General features: G+C 42.1%; 1 protein-coding gene across 2 annotated transcripts in view; it reads right to left on the bottom strand.

Moving 5' to 3' along the window:
• Positions 1-20952, bottom strand: part of LOC111863764 (centrosomal protein of 290 kDa) — a 66443-nt gene that overhangs the window by 33498 nt on the left and 11993 nt on the right. For both annotated transcript variants that reach the window (XM_023850410.2, XM_023850420.2), the window contains exons 6-19: positions 19714-19849; positions 17312-17448; positions 16044-16166; positions 13990-14105; positions 12214-12352; positions 10569-10759; positions 8536-8677; positions 7787-8108; positions 7516-7681; positions 6849-7053; positions 5155-5604; positions 3154-3294; positions 2356-2529; positions 2005-2104 (exon numbers count right to left, since the gene is read on the bottom strand). In XM_023850410.2, coding sequence (XP_023706178.1) covers positions 2005-2104; positions 2356-2529; positions 3154-3294; positions 5155-5604; positions 6849-7053; positions 7516-7681; positions 7787-8108; positions 8536-8677; positions 10569-10759; positions 12214-12352; positions 13990-14105; positions 16044-16166; positions 17312-17448; positions 19714-19849 — 2542 coding nt within the window. The remainder of the gene's footprint in view (positions 1-2004; positions 2105-2355; positions 2530-3153; positions 3295-5154; positions 5605-6848; positions 7054-7515; positions 7682-7786; positions 8109-8535; positions 8678-10568; positions 10760-12213; positions 12353-13989; positions 14106-16043; positions 16167-17311; positions 17449-19713; positions 19850-20952) is intronic.

Raw genomic sequence — 20952 nt, 5'->3', positions numbered from 1 at the left:
TTTCCGTCTAGCGCATCCAGACAATGCCTTCTTCGCTAGACGGACTCCACCTACTCCAGAGACTAGGTGTCCCAGTCCTCCTTCTGCAGGTGTGCTAGAAGTACTAGCTCCCTGCAGTGGTGTGCCAGTACTACTGACTCCCAGGAGAGTAGATTTTGGTTTTACCTCAGGCAAGTTTTGAACCACTGGTTTGTCCCTGCCTTTGGCTGAAATTTCAACAGCAGGTTCGCTGGTTGCAACTGGGCCCCTTAATGGTTCACCAGAGCTTCCAGCCCCCTGCTGAAGCATTTCTTGTAGGGATCCCCTTGGAGGGGGTTCTCTCTTCAGTTTAAGGTCCTTACGACCGGTTTTTGATTTGGTTCCTTTATTCATTTTGGTCCCACGAGTCATGGGGATTTAAAAGGTCACCACCCGCAGCGCCCCATACGGGTGGAAGGCATAAATACAATGGGGTGCTGCCTGGTACCCCGAGGGGATCGTTCAAGACACTAGCTAATTACCACCCTAGTGCCATGCAGCCCTCAGCACGATGCCTCACACCTTGGCTTATGTGGTTTGGTCCTGTTATGAATAAGACCCTCACAAGACTCCAGGACCTAGAGTGCCTGTTCGGGGGGAGAGGGGTATCCCAGATGATTAATGGGAGTGCGATACCAGCTAGTCATGAGGTTGCGACCAGGGAAACCTGCATGAGAGGGTCACACCTGGGGGTGGCCTATAAGCTCCCCCATTCCCACCCCTCCACATGGGTTGGTCAAACCATTTTAGAGTGTTGAGCCCTAAGGCTTGCGGCACCTTATCGGTACTCTAGGGAGACAACTCAAATAGCCAAAGCTACCCCCATGGGAGTGCTCTCCCGCATTCGTCCCAGGTAGACTGTAGTGATACCCAGGAGTCATTATGCTGCCGCGTGGGAGGCTCTGGTCATAATGCCATTGCCTTTATGGGAACTTAGCCGCCAGCCTGGTAGGTCATATTAATCCAGACCCTGAGACTGTCGTTGCCCAGCGGGACCACGAGGAGGTGTCCCAAAGCTGTATCCCAACGCATCCCTGGTCCATGATGCGTCCCCACCAAAGACACAGCTGTAGTTCGGCCAACCTCACTGAGGATGGCGTCATTACTACCTGTAACATGTGACCTAAGATAGTCACAGTTACTCCGCCGTGTGCAGTGGTAACCATGACTATCAGTCTGGATATTATCCACTGTCTTGAGTGTTCTCAAATACAATGTTTTGGAAACTGGATCTATTTCCCTCATAAAGTGTAAGGGAAGGAAGGTTTCTACTCAGGTGAGTCTCTGATAAGAGGCAGTCTTATTCACTAAGGTCCAGTAATTGAGACTAGTGAGATAAAGGCATTTTGACCACAGAAGAATTACGACAGAATACAGATTTCACAATTAACAGAATTTATAGAATACAGAAAAAATCAGAAAGAACATGCTGACAGGATGAGCTGCCAGAGGATTCCAAAGCAGGTCTTAAATTATCAAGAAAAAGAAAAAAGTAGTTTGAGAAAACCTCTGAAACAATGGAAGACGCAACATGTTTTGACCCTTATACCGGGTCATCATCAGGCATACAATGCTTAAATAAGAGCTGATGAATCTCAATTAATTATCATCTAATTCTTCAAATAAGCATAATAAAAGCAAATCTTGATACAGTAGTGTCCTCCTTGTTTTTAAATACAGAATACTTGTATTGTTGTGTAGACTGCTTACCTTATATACTTTTGTATATCTTATTTATGACTCGTGACATGATGCACACTATTAAGATTGTAAGATGATATTGATGTTGATGAGTGGTCAGCTTCAAGCTCTGGCCTGTGTACCCCAAGGATCCGACAGGCAGTTCAGTGGATTCCAGAGTCAGTCTTGATATAATTACATAGAGAAAGCTTTTGCCCTTGACAGAAATCACACACCGAGCAGGAAGCAAGCACAACTCTTCTTTGTAATTCTGTTTGCCCAAGGAACTAATGCACCAGCACATACCTTTCAATATGTTATACATTTTGTCAGCATGATCTGCCCTCTGTCTCTCACTCAATTCTTTCAGCTCCATGGTTGCCAGCTTTTTTGACAGTAGCGAGAGCTGGAAAAAGTAACACCAGAAGAGTGAGTCATTACTTTCATAGTGAACACACGGAATATTAACATCCGGGAGATACCTGTTCAAATTCTGATCAGGGTGTGGAGGAACCTCCTGCCTCTTTTCCACCCTGAAGATGGAGGCAGCAGGTTCTCAGACATTGGTATGTGTCTACCAGACTATACAGCATTCCCACAACTGTGAGAACCTCAATTTCACATAAATACTGTGTGTTGTAGCCAAGTGAAACTTGCCTGGTTGTCATGTGTGTCCTGCGTGACCATGTCCTGGTTCAGAGATGTCATCAGAACTTCCAATGAGTGAACTTTCTCTCTGGCTGCCTGTAATGCAATCTGCAATTCTTCTTTGTCCTTCTGCAGAGTCTTCACCTCTCCCTGCAGACGCACTGTCAGCTGGCTCTCACACACCTTACAGACGGAACACAATACTGGCTTATGTGCTCACTTGTCCTGTCCCACATGCATAGTCTCTGACTGGAGACCTTCTGTCCTGAGATTCTCTTTTCCAATGAAAATGCTTGTGTAATACATCAGAATGGGTTGTGACTACTGAAGGAAACTGATTGAGGCACTTTTGTGCTTTCCACTATTTTAGGCCGGGTACAGACTAGCGAGCTGTTGCATGTAACATAATGGTTACTGTAACCACATCATCGTATGGACGACATGTCCATAGTTGTCATGTAACCAGCTTCGACCGACCCAATCCATAGTGCTCGGGGTGAGCTCACCATGAAGACATAGCGATTCACAAAGCTACTCCTTGCTCGGAGGAAACATACACATTTACGGGCAAGCGATTGTGGCATCCAATAGCCTACTGTGAGTCCCTTTGTGTTCGCAGCAAAAACCAACAAAGCAGTGGCTCGCCAGTCGTGTTACAGAGCACGCTTGAAGTACGTTCACGAGCATGGTTTGGAAGGCGTCCACACTAATAGAATGTGGTTACAGTAACCGTTACGTTACATGCAACAGCTTGCTAGTGTGTATGCGCCCTTAGATTCCCCCCTTTCATGATCACATGCATCTTACCAGGCTTTGCTCCTTCTGAAGCAGATCTCTGTACTTGGACGTCAGCTCATCGAAATGTTTGTTTGCGGCTTCCAGCACTGTGAGTGGAACAGAGTCCTCTAACATGCCCTGCAGGGCTGAGATTCTGTATGTCGACATTTCCTGCAAAATAAATTTTAGAAGTGTTGCAACTTACCATTGAAATAAGCGGCCTCCGTAGTCTACGGGTAACGTTCCCACCTCATGACTCATGGTATGTGGGTTCAAACCCGGCGGAGGTTGTGGAATTTTTAAGGGCGGAAAAATTCAGGGAACAAGTCCTCCGGGAGGGACTTTAAGCCGTGGGTCCCGTGTCGTAGCTTTACGGCACGTAAAAGAACCTCATGCCTCAAGGAGGACTCTGAGCCAAATTACCAGGACATTTCCCGCCCAACAATACTCTCTAACGCCTCTGGTAGATGGGGGAGGCATCTAGATACTGCTCAGCCAGTAGAGGCCGAACTCGCTGGCTGAGTTGGGACTGATGGCATGCACCAGTATCGGTAGGGTATAGAGACTGGTAGAATATCATAGGGGGACGTACAATAGACCACTAGTCACAGTGCACGGGGAAACCCACCCCCTCCAATAATAATAATAATAATAATAATACCATTGAAATGTGTTGGATTTTACCACATGCTGTAAACTTTTTGGCATTCAGTACTGCTAGGCTTTTGGACTTCATCAATTGGATGTTATTCCAGACAGAATACATTTTGGAAACTGCACCTGTTTCTATTGCCTGGTGGAAAGTTGGGGAGGTACCTATTCAGATAGGACTATCTGAAAAAGCTGGTGTCAGTCATTGCACCCAGAAACAAGAACCTTACAGATACTATGTTTGGTTCAGTTTGAAGAAGTGTTCCTTAGCCAAGCATGGAACCAACCAAACCACCCAGTCTCTACAGTATAGAAAGGAACAGGCCTGCTGATGGATTGCCTTCCTCGAGGTTAAGCAACGTGGAGAGGGAAGAGAGGTAGCCTCAAGACTAAACATAAAATCTGCCCAAGAAGTTACAACTGAACCGCAGTTAAACAGTGATTTAGGGAAAACAGATGATGGAAGGGTTACCACTCTCTAGTTGAAGCAACATGGCACCAGGCCTACAGCTGGGGGGAGGGGAGTTAGGACCGATAAACTTGACATTACTCTATCAGTCACCTTATCAACAGGAAGAGGACTACTCAGAGGGAGTGACATCACATTGACCCTGAGTACGCAGCCGGCGTAGGTTTCCGAAACACTGGTGCAGATTTTTAGGTTATTTCATGCCACTGTCTCAGCTGAATTAAGATTATGTAGCATCCGGCCAACTATCACGATGATCAGAGGGGTGCACAAGTACCCTATTGAAGATTCTGTCCTTGCATTACCTGGAGGACTAACAGGAAAAAACCAGATGGGTTGGCAGAGTGATTATTATTTTTTATTATTATTAATAGAGGGGGTGGGTTTCCCCATGCACTTAGACCAGTTAAGACCAGTTATTGGCAGAGTGATACTGCTCTTCATTCATATTTGGGAGATGCCGAGTTTAAGTCTCGGCTGGACACTGGTTATCGCCACTAAGGTTTTATGTGGTTTTCCTCAGTATCTCCAGAATTTTTTTGGGATGACTGCTTCCTTCCAAATCCTCTCATCATTCATCTCCTACTGTTCAGTGCTACGGAATCTGGCTACTGACAGGATCATAAGATACCCCTCAAAATTCATGTGGTCTGGGCTGGGATTCAAACTGGATCTCCTGCCACACACCACTCAGGACTCAATACTGGAGTCAGTGGCAGTACTGCTGTTATGTCAATATTTCCAACAGCTGGCACTGTTGCAAATGTAATGGCAATTATCTAAATGCTTACCTTGTGGTCTCCCAATGTGCCGCTCAGCAAGGACAGTTAAAAGGGCTCTAATCTGGTCCAGCAGACTGTGTGCTTTAGTAACCAACCCACATAAAAACGATTTACTCTTAAGGTCCTTACCTTGTGCCTCTGAAGCTCCCCAATTCTCTGTGTCATTGCACATTCCATGGATGCCATCTCATCTTTCAGCTTGCTGTTCTCTTTGCGTGTGCAGCTCTCCAGATTCTGCAGTGCCTTGCACTTCCTGCTCAGTACTGTCATGTTGGCCATGGTGAGGGCCATTCGCTTCGCATTCTCAGCTATCAGCTGTTTCTGTTCATCTTCACCCTTACTCAGCACCTCCCAGTGTCCATCATATTCTTTCAGTTTAACCTTCATGCTCTCAACATGTTCTTTCAACTTCTCCCTTTCTGCTTCAATGTCTGCCTGTGACTTCTTCCAGGCACTTTTCTCAGAATCATACTGCTTGTACAGCAGTCCCACTTGATGGCGTAATATGTTGTAGTTTTTGTAAAATTCTTCAAGTTTCTTTCCCAAAGTTATGTTCCTTTCCTCTTGTTTCATATACTCCTATAAATCAAGCAATTAAATTAATTATTTTTGATCCAGCGCAAATTAACTGCCAGCCGCTGGACCTAGCTTGGTTCAGGGTTTTCCATGAATATCTGGCAGCCAATCAGCTGGTCGCATGAAAGAGAAAATGAAGGAAGTACTGAGGGAACAAAAACTGCAGGAAAAGTTAACAGTTATTTTGGCGCATTTTCTGGAAATGAAAAATGCCTAAGGGAAGAATATGTTTAATAACAGATGAAATTTGTAAGCAGTACATAAGGAAAATCCAGAAGCGATTTTAAAAGCAAATGAAATTAATGAATAACAGAATAAGATGGTATGAGCATGTTTTAAGAATGAATGAAGATAGAATCCCAAAATTATTGAACATGGAACTCAAAGAAAAATGGCCGAGGAAGATCAAGATCAGAATGGGAACAGCAGCTTTAGAAGGAGAGTGAAGAGATGGAGAGGCTTGGTTTCTAGAAGACACAAATAACATAAAAAAAAGAAGAAAAAAAACCCCCAAATGGTTAAAAGAGTGTCTATTTTCACAGAACCATAAGGTTCATTGCTGTGTTCACAAAAGTTTAACATTGCACTCTTATCACTGTATTTATTGACTCCCATTCTCGGGCATTTAAAGTTATGAGACAAAATACATTTTTCAGATTACATGGTCTGACAATAAAGTTCGTGAACTCATCAATGGTACCTCGCTGCTGAATATCACTGTGGTTGCCTTCAGAGTACTCCCCTTCTGAAGCTATGTACTGATGCCAGTGCCTAGTCCACCCTTCAAAACAGTTTTGTGGACTGGTCTTCAGAGCTGCTGTCGTATTACTCCTGATATCATCCATGTCATCAAAATGCCTTCCTTTCAATATTTCTTTTCTCTTCAGGAACAGAAAAGTCACTGGTGGCTATATCTGGTCAATAGGGAGGGTGTTCCAGCACAGTTATTTGTTTACTAGCTAAAAGCTCCCACAGAGACAGTGCTGTGTGAGCAGGTGGATTGTCGTAATGCAAGATCCACGAGTTGGCAAATTTTGGGTCATTTCTGTCTAACTTTTCCATGCAGCCTCTTCAGTACTTCAAAATACTAAACTTGGTTGACACTGATATGCCAATGTTATCAAAACTACTGAGATTTCTGTTCACTGCTGCCAAGGCAAGTACACAGTTGCGAGTTCACGAACTTTATTGTCAGACCTCATATAGTGCTCAGAAATTTTGGATCCTCCTGAGGATGGTATACTTACATCCAAAACATGCAGGAGATGCATGTTGAGTTTTGAAATAATTTCTGCACTGGAAAGAGGCAAGTCTGGAGGGAGGTGCATCTCATCACAAACCTGGGCCCTCTGACCCACCCTTCCTTCTTGCACTGTTGCCAAACTGGTCTCCAGCTGCTCCACTCTCAGAAGTGCTTTCTGCAGCTGTTGTGAAGTCTTGGTTCCTTCCAGTCTGCAACAGAGGCATATGTGAGGTCTGAGTTCTTGCATCAGCGACTATGAGGACTACTGTTTTCTGGGATATCACGCTATGTAGTGCAGTACCTGTCTACCACATCCCAGAAGACAGTAGTCTTTAAGGGTATGGACAGTAAACTGTATCCAAAGGGACCTGGTGGTTTTTGAATCCTTCTCAGAAAGGAACAGGAGGGGAAGAAGTGGAGAAGATAATGGAGAAAATGTTTTATAAGAAATATGAGACTGAAAGGACAATAATGAACAAGAAAATATGGCTGCCTCCTCATGCCTTTGGTCTCGAAAGGATAAGAAATTTAGATTCTCATTCAGAGGAATCTAAGCTTGAATTATTCTGCTCATTGGTTGAAACCGTCACCGGTACCAAACATAAAATTTGGGAACGTTAAGGATGCCATTTTCCTTCAGAACCACTGTCAGGAGGTGTTAGTGAATGTACCGTGTGGTCCGTAGCTGTTCTCGCAACACAGTGTTGCTCCCCTCCACAGACTGCAGCTGCGCCTGTAGTCTCATGGCTGGATGGTACCACCCGCTCAGATGTCTCGAGTCCAGTGCTTCAAGCAGTCTCTCCAGAGTGTTGGACTCCACCTGCACACTGCTTGAACCTGAAACAATATCACTTTAAAGCACAGGGGCGCACAGAACCACGAATGCCACCATTCTCATTACACCCACTAGTTCACTTGTGAATACTATACTAAGAAGTGTACCATCTTGGTTGTGAATGCTGTCCAGGATCTCATGCATGCCTTTCCTCAAGGCCTCGTTCTCGGTTGTCACCTCTTGGAGCTTGTTCTCTAGCTGGTGGAGCCTCAGTTTCTCTGTCTCCAGCTGCATCCCATCTGCCTCCTCGATCCTCAGGCTCTGACTGTCCGCTGTTGAGGGCACAAGGGCCACCATCTCTGTACCCTGGCTGAACTTCTCGACAGGTGACATCAGGATGGCTTCGCTTGCCATGCCTGTGTCAGGCTGCAGCCCTATGGACTGCATTTGCTGGCTGATCCTGCTGAGTCGCTGGTTCAGTTTGCGGTTCTGCAAGTAAAATTTTCAGGTGTTTGAGTACCAGTCATATGACTAACTGTTTGAGTGTCTTGATTATTTTTCAATGTTGCATCACTGTTCAGTTGAACAAAATTTGGTCAGTGATTCTAAATGATAACTACAGTGTAGCGACTAATTTTTATTTGGGATTCAATTAAAGGAACTGATTGAAACCATAAAAATCACAGTCCAGGCTCAACAGTGTGAGACAGTTTACCGACCAGTTCATCACATTTTCTACAGAAGTCCCTCATTTGGACTTGCATCCTGAACTAGTCAATCTATTTCCTGTCTTTTGAATCTATTTCTCCCACTTTAATATTATTCTATATAACACAGGTTTCCAAAGTTGTCTTCTCCCTTGAGGTTGAACCAGAATATGAAACAGGAGTGTTAATCACAAACCTGTGGCACTGACCTCAAGTTTAAGCTGCAGTTTCTCTTCTTCAAACCGCTCCGCCTGTTGCTGCAGCACTTTCATCAGTAGCCGCTCCTTTTTCCTCTGTGCAGTGATTCCATCCACACATACAGGCACCTCTGCAGGCAAGCCAAGCTGCTCCCTACAACAGTCACATTGTCAAGTAATTTAAATTGATTTGTATGTTAAGTTTAAAGGCACGTTATTAAACTGACACATGTGGAACATTTCCCTTTATCTCATTTTTGGTTAGAATTACAGTGACTGTGCTTCCATGAAGTAAATATATTTTCAAGTATTCGGGGTTTGCGTGACAAATAGTAATGGGTTCTGGATTAGGTGATTGGAATTATTGGCACTTATTTACATTTACAATCAATTGTAACGGCTCACAATCAATGATTGTCTATGCCTCCCTCCATTCTGGCTGGACTGCAAATGTCTTCTCTTCCACTGTGATGAATCACTGCTCACACACTGAACTCCCTTGTGAATGAATCATCACTCCAAGCGACCCAAATATAGGTCACCATTTCAAACCATTCCTCTGTTATCCTGTCATCCATTGCCACTGGAATCTATATTTACTGAACTGTTGCCTAGCAAATGGACTTCCACTTCCAGGTTTCAGGCAGTGTTTACCAAAGCGTTGTTTGGCAATGGATTATTCTGTCATGGTATGAAACCCCCATTCTGTTTGGTTCAGTGGATGGAACTAACCTCTATAAGCAAACCAAAGGACAGAGATCAGCTCCATCTGATGGACCGACAGAGAAGGTTGCACACTTTTACCTGAAGATGGAAGCACAGTCAGCTTTTGAAATGTTTATTTCTTTAAAAAGAGAGAGAGAGAGAATGTGAAAATGGAAAGTGACACACATATGCGTCAGTTTTATTCTGTTGGCTTTATTCAGCCACTACTGTAACCAGAACTTGAGAAACATAATTTATTTCAACTAGCCACTTAACAAAATTCACTTTTGCAGCCATGCATTCTGCTTCATATAGACATTTTTATGCTTGCTATCGCTGGTCTCCATTAATTTACCTATCGTGGATGTTCTGGAGTCTTGAACGAAACAACACTTACGAGTACACACCCAACACTTTCAAACCATCACTAGCTTCATATTTACTAACCCACTGATTTACCTTTTGAGCTCTGCAGTTTTCTTTTTCAATTTCCATCTGTTATCAGATTTTGAAATGTAAATATAATCATGCTGTTAGGTTGGCTGACTTTCCCTCAAGAGGAAGTACTATGTTTAATATCTCACAGAAAGTCTGGAGTGCAGACACTGCAAAGGATTTTACTTTCAGTAGTTTACTGTTCACCATGCAAAAATATCAAGAGCTTAAAATGCGATTCTTTTAAAATTTGTTACTGCACTACGTGTTTCTTGGGCCTACTTGGCCATCATCAGGTGCGCTGAAATTCAGGGGAACTGCTCTGCCTTCTGTGCTACTGTGATCCCTGTTTTCGTATTTATGGCATGTCTACATGAAGCCAATGTATTTCCTCCTTCTATGCCACATGTATTGCCTTATTTGGTATGCCTGTTCCCTATCCACTGTGTACATTGGCCAAGTAGGCTGAAACATCTAGGGCAGTGGCGACTTTTGAGATCTTAATATTGTTGCAGGGCAGATGTTAAACAACTGAAAATAAATTCTAATACCAACTGAAACAGGATATTAAGATACAACTGCAATGGATGCCATTTCTTAGGGCAGCAAATTGGTTTTGTAGTTATGACTGGTGATGTGCAATACTGATCTTAGACACAGATGGGTAAAATACACATGTGTTGGAATTCTCTATCCACAGCAATTGGATAAAGTGATGGGTTAATCGGCGGGACCAGACAGACAGACATGTCGTTCCCATCATACATCAATTTCATGTCCCCCACCACCGAACAGTTGAATTGCTAACTCAAGTTTGACTATGCAGTCAGTCAAATAATGAAGATGTATTATATTACATTCCAGATGTGGTGAGACACAGTGATACTGAATGAACTAGCCGGTACCTGAGAGCCATATTCTGTTCTTCCAATTGGCTGACCTCAGCTTGCAGTTTGTTTGATGCCTGCACCAGCTCCTCTATCTGTCTGTCTCGAATGCGACGCTGTTGTCTCAGTTCCTTGATTTCGCTCACGGCCTCAGCCAAACCATACTCTCCAGACTCATACTCCCTCAGTTGGATGATCATTTCCGTTGCCTGCACATAACAGTATGAGAATATCATACCAGTGACTGTGAAGAGCTACAATATGTAGTGCAGCTGAGGCTTAATGGTGTTTCAGAGGAACCAGACTACAAATCACATGCCAGAAGATATAAAACTCTTCAGCAATTTCATATCATTGAGTACATGACTGAAATAATCTCTGTGGAGAAGGAGGAGGAGGAGAGGATGGTGACGACTTCACTGAGCTGGTGAAGTGCTTGGTTTGAATCTCAGCTGGGATACTGACTATTATGTCTGAGGATTTTCATAGTGTTCCTTAGTCCCTTGAGACAAATTCCAGAATATTATCTCCATCAGCCCTTGACCACTTCCGTACCATAAAAATCCCATTCCTGCATTCTGTCATCTGGCCATTCAACACTAGCTACTGACAGCTGTAAAATGAACCATAAAAGAGAGAAAGAAAAACTGACTTCAACAAAATCCCACATTACTGAGGTACATTAACATTGGCTATGCACTGCACTATTACCAGCTGGATAAGCTGCACTGTATTTTTCAATGCTGATACCATTAATCTTGATTTAAAATATGGCCAGCAGCCCCACAGTACTAGGAGATTTAAAATACCCTGCACCTGAATGATGAACTGCTACCCCTGAGTTAGAATGTGGCACCCAATCGCACAGTAACAGGAAAATTGAAGTTCCCTTTTCCTGGTCAGTACAGATTAACAGGATGCCAGATGACCACAGGAAAATACTGGTGTGCGGTGGAAGACAGGAAAAGACAATGAGAAAAGTACAAGACCAAACTAACCACACAGAACTGCTGAAATAGCCTGAGAGATCTCTGAACATTATAAAGAAGTTATTCAGACTAGGATGTTCCTGAAGGCAGCTTTCATTTCTGTGTTCATGAATATTTTATAAGAATCTCCAAGTCTTAAATTTTCAACATTAAATCAAAAGAAAATATCCCCATGAAATTACTTATCTTGGTCTAAAACTCTGCTAGTTTTCACATAACTGCTTTTGCTTTGCACACTAACATCATATTACCAGATCCAATAGAATCATAATGGTTGGCACCACTAGCATGAATCAGCTTATCAATACAGTGTCCTTTTCCTTTCCTGCCCATGGCAAAAAGGACACAGTTCAGGATTCTAAGACCCAGACGATATTTTTTTTAAAACACAAAATTATTTATGGCAATTTTTCAAATAGTTATCTGATATCAAAGGAGATGTGTAGGATACTTTAGCTCACTGTGAAAAAAGCAGCTGATGTTACAAACTGTGGTTGCAATGAAAAAAATGGGTCTAACAGTTCATTCTCACCTCAGTTTCATGAAAACCTCATCTCAGGCTGAAAGTAAGTCTTGTATATGCACAGTGTGTTGTGTTTTGCATTTAGATTGTGATCTTCTGGACTGACACTGTGCAGTTAACTGCTGTCAGTATTCACTACACCTGAGCTCATCTCTTGTACTTTAATGTGGGCATCTTCTTCAGCATCCTTGAGTTTGCTTTCCAACTGATGGACCTTCTCTTCAGCTTGCTGTAACTGTGTCTTCAACTTTGCAACACCATTGAGATCGATTCCAGTGGGCAAATCGTGCCTGAATGAGATAAGAACCCATCATCAACAAAATCTATTACACAGAGGAGCTGGTAGTTACTAAAAGTATTATGTTTTTGGACATTATCTATCATCTTGTCTATTTTCTAAAACCCGTCCTGTTTCTTTTTAAAAACACAATGTTTTGGATCCGGAGATAGGGGCTAGCTCTATCTATCGGACCCAAATGAGTAGGTTTTACCTGGGGACAGGGACAGAATCCAGTCTCCGAAACGTTGTGTTTTTAAAAAGAAACATGACTGTTTTTAGAAAATAGACGAGACGATGAATAATGTCCAAAAACATAATACTTGTAGCAATATACCATCATCACAGATGTTTAGATCTTATTTGGTAGTTACCAAGCCATTCACATAATTCCCAATCACTGTGTGGCTGAACTGCTAATCATAGTCACCACAAATCCTAATCCTGGCTTCTTGCTGATACTGATACACTAATGCTGATGGCACTGAATGACTCCCAGGAGGGAAGGGAGCTTAAAATTTCAACATTTGGTTCAGTTTTGGGAGAGGGCACAGGTTCCATTTCTGAACCACTCTTTTTCTGCTAACTGGTCCATTTTATCTTTTTCTTTTCCTTCTGCTGATATCATATGTATCTGAAATTTCTCACCACAACAAATGGGTAACAGAAAACTGGACACCCACTGACAGAGGCGACAGATAAGTCATGTTCAGAAATTATTGTTGCAGAAATAATCACTTCCCTGTGTGAGATCAAAATCCCCTGTAGTTTTAAGATACCTTAAGTAATCCTAAGAGTTATGACAAAAGAAACACATTTTAAAGGAATGTAAACTTAAATTAAGGGACCCATCACACTGTTGTGACAGATCATGCAGGCATGCAGATGATTCGGCAGACATAGCTTTGAATCTGTAGGCATATTCATGTCCTTGTGGAGAGTCTATTAAAATCATATTGTCTGTCTGTATGCATGAAATAACTCAAGAACCAGTGAACAGATTTACACAAAACTTGATGTTTCAGGAGTTTAAAATATGATGACCTATTCAGCATTGGACAATAATAAAGGACACTTTACGCGGCTTAATTCACTAAATATTTATAAGAGTGAAAACTGTCTGGAACACAAGATGAATAGAAAAATGGAACATATATTACAGGCCCAAGATATTTTTCCTGTAAATCTTTCAGTGTTCAAAGTAATTAACAGACAGGAAGTAACATATCAGAATTATTATGCTACATATACATTCCTGAACTTGTTTTGTTATGGATATCATTACTCCCCACTTAAAACCCAGCAGCCAGCACCCATACTAGTGCAGGATTTAAATCTACCAAACAGAGTAATTAAACATACTACTATAAAAATAATATTTCTGTGCCAAGTACATCATTAAGCAATGAGAAACAATATATGGGTTGTGAACCACAGCTTGAGAAACAGTGATATGTAAAAAAAGGTACACTTCTCCCAGTGCTTAACCAATTAAGCACTATGCCATGATGTATGGGGGAGTGGATGTATAGATTTAAGTTTTCTTGACCTTGTCACTAGTTGGAGGTGAGTGGTCGGCTTCACATCCTGGCTGCTTTACCCCTGGTACCCACTGGATAGGAGGCTGATAGTCATGTGTAAATCACTTACTTAATCGTCTGTGACTTGAATTCTTCTAAAAGAGCAGCACTTTCATTCATCTCAGTTGTTGCTTGGGCCAGCTGCTTTTGCAAGTCCTCAATCTGGTCCTCTCGTTTCTGCAAGGTCTGTTACATGAATAATAATAATAATAATAATGTCCTCATTTCAGAAAGTATTATTCTCAGTAATAGCTCACACTGGTAATCTTATAATTCCAGGGAAGCGATTATTTAAAAATATTAATTTTAGAAGACCTAAATTTTATGACAATGGTACTGTAACATGGATGGCCAGAGCGTTGCTAAGTAATGGACCAGTAAACACACGTGTAACAAGGGAACAAGGTTACGCAACCCGCTTGCAGGCAGCGGCTCAGTAAACAGACTTCTGCGCAGTGATGTCACACTGCAACAGTACTATCTATCACATGACTTGTTTTCTGTGGTCAGTGTGGAGGCTATATAACAAGATTCCAGGAATAACCAAGGAGTTTTTTTTTCAGAGTGTTTAAGTAACAGTGAGACAGGCATGGCAACTTCATCATGTGAAGACTTTGCGTGTGTGGTTAGAGGACTTTATTCATGTGTAATATTTGGAGTGATTTGAAGTGCTAATTTGTGCATTGAGATCCATTGCTAGGAGACGGTTAGTGGAAACAGAGAATCCTAGTGCATGTGCAACAGTGAATTATGAAGTGTGTAATCAGCGATAGTGCTGAAATTAAGTGTACTTAAGAGAGGTTGTAACCAAAGTGTTAATAAATGAATCATTTTTGTTGCACATACCGTCCTACATGTGACAGTATATTAATACAATTATAGTGTGTCTGGACATTATCCCTAATCCCATTTTTATTTAAAACACAACATTTCGGAGACTGGATATTATAGTAAGGGATAAAAGAACATACTTGTAATTTAAATTTATGCTAACAAAGTCACAGATAACAAAATAAAAACAAAGAAATTCTAAATCATTCCTAAAGGTACGCTTACACAGATGAAAACATCTTTAATGTGTTTTGAAATATTTTAGTGGTGGAGACTGAACTGTTTTCTCTTCCTTTATATCTTCATACATATGCTGGTAGCCACATACTGCTTTATCCACATCTCAGAAAATTTGCATGCTTCGACCAAGGTTGGGGTCAGCATCCATAACTTTTTTGCTGCATGATTTCTACAGCTTGAAAGATATCTTAAAATTTCTTGAAAGTGAACTCCTTCACTTGCAAATTATCTCATTCTTCTGCACCACTGTCAGCTTCTTCAAATGCTCTTTGTTGATCTAAAGTAGATCATCATCAGTCAATTCTTCGGAGTGTGAATTGAGCAGTTCCCAAACATTGTCATTTTCTAGTCCATCAAATCCAAGTGCTCTTCCAATATTTCAGGCATTCCAACATCTATTCTATTTTAGAGTTGCTATGACCACATTCATGTTGTTCAATCAAATCAAAGATTTTGCTCTAATGTAATGAGATTCTTCTTTTGGGGGTTCATTGTGTTTTTATCTGAAGGAATCTTCCATTTGTCCATTAACCACTTAAAACAAACCATAAAAAGTAATGTATATTATTGCAGACAGCAGCACATGTGAAGATAAGTGTAGACTGAAGCAGTATAGGCAGTGTCACGTAACTTCGAACAAGGCCCCGCATTCCTAGTCAAATACCGCGCATGGCTTGCAGTGGGAGGAGTTTCTTAACACTCGTTCTTCCACTGGCCACCTGTCACTTCTCACACCCTCCACCCCCTTGTCTGAAATTTTTCTTCTGCGCATTCAAGGTTACTCTTGGTCTTGTTCAAAGTTACATGACACTTGCTATAGCATCTAAAACCCTAACAGTAACCTCAAATGCACCTGTGTTGGCCTCGCATTAAATGTGAACTGGTATCATTGTACAATCTGCACTAAATCAAATATCGCATTATTCAAACTTGCATAAATTATGACTAAGCTGCATAGCCTAATATACTGTAAAGTAACCCCCTTTGCCTGTAACAGACACAATTTCTTCTAAACACGCAGTTCTGCATATAGATGTAATTGTGTGACCTCACCTGAGTAAGAAGTGCCACACGACTCCGCTCAGTGTCGATCTGAATGTTAGGCGCTTGAGCTGCAAGGTGGGATAGTCTTGCTTGCAGTTCCTCAACTTCAGCGTTCTTCTCTTCCAGCACCCTCTGTGTGACAAACAGTGCAACCCTGATTTAGCAAATAGTTTTTTGGTCCCAGCCAAAGCCCAGCATCAACGTTACATGTATATAAAGATACTATCTTCTGGGATGTGACGCCGTGTAGTCTGGGAAAACTTCACAGATGATTTGGAGGTATTTACTGTTGCCATCTTCAGGCAAGGAAGTAGCAAGCAGAGCATCCTGTTTGCTCGTTGCTTGTTTGGCTTATTCTTCAATCCTGAAGCTGGAGNTACTGGTGCGTGCCATCAGTCCCGACTCAGCCAGCAAGTTCAGCCTCTACTGGCTCAGCGGTATCTAGATGCTTCCCCCATCTACCAGAGGTGTTAGAGACTATTGTTGGGTGGGAAATGTCCTTACAAATTTGGCTCAGAGGTCTCCTTAAGACATGAGGTTCTTTTACGTGCCGTAAAGCTACAACATGGGACCCACGGCTTAAAGTCCCTCCAGGAGGACTTGTTCCCTGAATTTTTCTGCCCTTAAAACTTCCATGACCTCCGCCAGCTTTGAACCCGCATACCTTGAGTCATGAGGTGGGAATGTTACCCCTAGACTACGGAGGCCGCTTTATTTTCTCTTTAGTATGGTTTGACTGAAATAACAGTATTTACATGTTCTTCTTGCCAGAAATAATTATCACACAACGATAATCTTCAGTGTTGTCACATATTCTGTCACCTACACAACATTATGATATCATGTCAGCACTTCTTATGTATGTTTATAATTGTGTTTATAGGTAAACTGCTTAACTATGTGTAACTGAGCACTATGCCATGAAGACCTATGGGGGAATGGTTGTATAGGCCCACATTTTCTTGACCTCAGCTCTAGTTGGAGATGAATGGTCATTTTCATGCCCCAGCTGCTTTACCCTCAGGAAATAAAAGCCCCTGGTACCCACTGGACAAGAGGCTGGGTGAGCCACAGAGCTGGTCTGGATACATGGAGGAGTGAAAATTCTTGACCCTACTGGGACTCAAACTCTGACTCCTTGGTTGTACAGCCTGTAGCCAGTCGCTATACAGACCATTCTACTCCTGTTCTTATAATTGTCATTTATGGAAAACAAAGTTATTTGCACTACTGTAGCATTTCTGATGCTGTTCTGTTCACCAAGATTTGAGTCTCACCTTCCACTCCTCAACACGAGAATCCAGAGCTTCACTGAAGTCATCCAACTGACTGTCACGTCGCAACTTCTGTTCCACAAGCTCCTGCACCTGGGATCGTAGTGCTACATTTTGTTCCTCTACCATATGCATCTTCTCTGCAAGGAAAAGTACACACAGTATCAGGTACAGATGCCCTGAAGGGGTTATTATAAAATACAATCCTTCCATCTTTCTTGAGGTCTTAAGAACTTCTCTTCAGAGTATTTATATCAAATTTCTTCTGGGTGAGGGTCCTTTTGCCGATCACAGGGACTGCGCGGTCTAAGGCATGAATTGCCTTCACCCACTTGAGGCATCGATACCTGTGTGCGTGTTTTTTGTGTTTGTGGTGTCCTGTGTGTTGACAGAGGCCTTTTGACAGGCTGATCCGCTGTTCAAGGAGTCCTACCAATTTTGTGCAGGACTGCAAAACTGAAAAGATGGCCAGGCCCAACAAAGGACTTTTACAGCCATTGATGAATGAGGGTCTTTCTAGAACTCATTCTTTTCTCTTTTTTTCTGTGGTGAAGTATGATGTCTGTTTGTGATGAAATTCATAATTCTGTCATTAATCCTTCACTTCCTCCCAACACCAAGTGCATATGGTAACCACAGTATAAGCTATGTTGGATTTGAGGTTCATGTAGTGATGATTATGCAGGGTACTATTTTCTGAGATGTGACATCAGGTAGTCTGGCAGAAGTTCACTGACATTCCTCTGAAATGTCGGTAAACTTCTGCCACACTACACATCATCACATCTAAGAAGACAGTACCTTTCACAGTGTAAGCTGTCAGACAATTACGTTACTTGACACATTAACTGCCATGCCCCTGCTGGGGCCAGCTGTTTTTCCAAAGAAAACAGATTCCAAAGTAACTACATTCAAAACAGAAATGGAGAGTAACGTGGGAAAGAGATGACAACTGCAGTGTGTTTGACTCATTCACGCTATGCTTAAAATTTATTTTTCCTGCATTTTTGTGGCATCTGTAGATGATGATGACAATTATGTATGCAGTGGTAACAGAGACCCACACGATGGGATCAGCACTGGCATGCAGTAAATTCCACCGCATCAGGTGATGGGGTTAACAGCGATTCTGTTAATGACTCTTTAAGACATGGATTTCTTACAGAGACGGAAGAACATAAATAGTTAAATATTTGGATCTGGGACGAAGCAAGGAAGGAATGCAAATATTGTATAATGTTCAACATCATAATATTGTAGTCACATCAGAACATCACAATGCAGTGAATATTTAGCCCTTATGGTGGGAATAAGAAATGGACACAGAATTTTAGACTCTCTTGGAAAGACCGCCTCTGTGGTCTAGTGGTCAGTGTTCCTGGCTACAGATCCAGAGGTCCCGGTTCGATTCCTGGCGCTACCAGATTTTCTGAGAAGTAGTGGGTCTGGAAACGGGTCCACTCAGCCTTATGAGGATAACTGAGGAGCTATTTGAAGGAAATAGCGGCTCCGGTGTAGAAAACCGAAATTAACAGCTGTGGGGATTCATTACGCTGACCACATGACACCCTCTATCTGCTAAAGTTGCAACTAACTTCGCTAACAAAGTGTGGTTGCTTGATTGGTATAGTTTACTTGTGGAATAAAATCACGGAGTTTGTTTGATGTCTTGTAAAGCAGCAGCTGTCTGGATGATCAAGGAGCTGGATGAATAGCAGACCAAAGGTTTAAATTGAACTGAACTGACCCAGTGTTTCATTAGTTATATCAGCAGAAGTAGTTAAGAACATATTTTCTTCTTTCCTTACCACCACAAAAGCTGAGAGTGATTTTGATGCATTATGAATGACAGAAACTAGACTGTTTGTGATGGTACATGAACCCAAATCCCTGTAACTAAATGTCACTCAGATTTTCATCAGCTGTACCAAGAGCAGACCACTGCACAAGGGTACATGTTTCTGCATTATCAATATTTTGCATGTTTCTCTGTCTCTCCATCTCTCTTTGCAGTGTTTTATGCTGGATAGTGCACTACAAAAACAAAACAAACTCCGTGGCCTTTAGTTTGCAAGCGAACTATGCTGACTGAGCAACTGCTGCTTGTTGGTGAAGTTAATGCCAACCTTTGCGGATTTCCATGGCCGTTATTCTTGGTTTTGTAGACCGGAGCGGCTACTTTTGCATTCAAGTAGCTCCTCAATTATCCTCATGAGGCTGAGTGGACCCCGTTCCAGACCCACTACTTCTCAGAAAATCTTGTAGCGCCGGGACTCGAACCCCAGACCTCTGGGTCTGTAGCGAGGAACTCTGACCACTAGACCACAGAGGTGGTCACTGGATAGTGAACTAGCATGCAAAAATGCACCCGATTGATAACATAAATTACTGAGATGGCACATTACCTTCTTGTTCCTGACATGTGTGTTTCACGCCTGTGAGTTCGCCTGTCATCTCGGTGATGTGTTTCGTGGCTTCAGTCAGTTCATCTCGCAGGTCTGACAACTTCTCACGTAGCATCAGGTTCTCTTTCTCAACTGTCTACAAAGAATCACATCCTTGTGTTATTCTAAGAATTCTATCCAGACTACATGACATGACACCCCAGAACATGATATTCTTCAGGACCTAACAATATCCTTGCAAAATTACCAGCAGATTACAGTTATTAACTGTGTACTTAATACCTTTACAAGTCCTCTGTTAAACCTTTAAAGCCTTGTCTTAGTCTCTCATGCTAAGAGAAGACCACAGATGTAGGGTTTTTGGAAATAAAGTTCCGTCAAGAATATTTTCACCTTAAGGCCCATCCACATTACTCGTGCTCGTGCGTCAGAAGCTCACTTCTGCCGGAAAATCAGGATCTGGAGCTGATGAAGTGGATGCCCAAACTGGTTTGCATACAAAGCCTTTGCATTTCTTCACAACAGATATCAGCTCCAGATCCTGATTTTCTGGCAGCAGTAAGCTCAAGGAGCACGAGTAATGCGGACGGGCCTTAAGAGAGATTACATAATACAGGACTACACTGTACTAGGATGAGAGTGAGGAAGACCTTTAAAAAAGCAAATTGATGATGAGGAGCAAAAGACTGCAAAAAATGAGAATCTGGAATTTGATTAGGTGAATAATTCAAGAAAACTGAGATGGGAGGGTCATGTAGCTCACATGTGGCACCAAGAACTAAGAACACACTGGTGATCAGCTATAGTGTTCAGTGCTCTTCTGTGGCTACTGTGGGTACCCACAGATGATGGGTTGGAATACAAATTTTGTAGATGTGTTGTTTGAATTCTATATCCCTTATTAAGTCATTTCAATAAAGTAATTTGCTTTCTTGGTAAATGTGCTCAAAACAACCTGTCACTTGTGGTGAGGGGGGCAGAGGAACAAACCTGTCACTGTTGTTTTCATGTAATATTTTGGTTGGAAAACATCAAGTGGAAGGACTGTTTGGGAAAGACAGGAAAGAATATTACGGTGGAGCACAAAAGGACAGACTGTGATGAAAACAAGACAGGGTCCAGTGGTAGACTTCTGTGATGATGGTTACAAATCATTTCGGTTGCATAACAGGAATCTGTGATCAGCTAAGTGTCTGCATCTATTGACTGCCAATGAAAGATATTGTATTATGCAACTAG

Source organism: Cryptotermes secundus, unplaced genomic scaffold, assembly GCF_002891405.2.
Source record: "Cryptotermes secundus unplaced genomic scaffold, Csec_1.0 scaffold1705, whole genome shotgun sequence".
Taxonomy (NCBI): domain Eukaryota; kingdom Metazoa; phylum Arthropoda; class Insecta; order Blattodea; family Kalotermitidae; genus Cryptotermes; species Cryptotermes secundus.
This window is presented reverse-complemented; position numbering and strand designations above follow the sequence as displayed.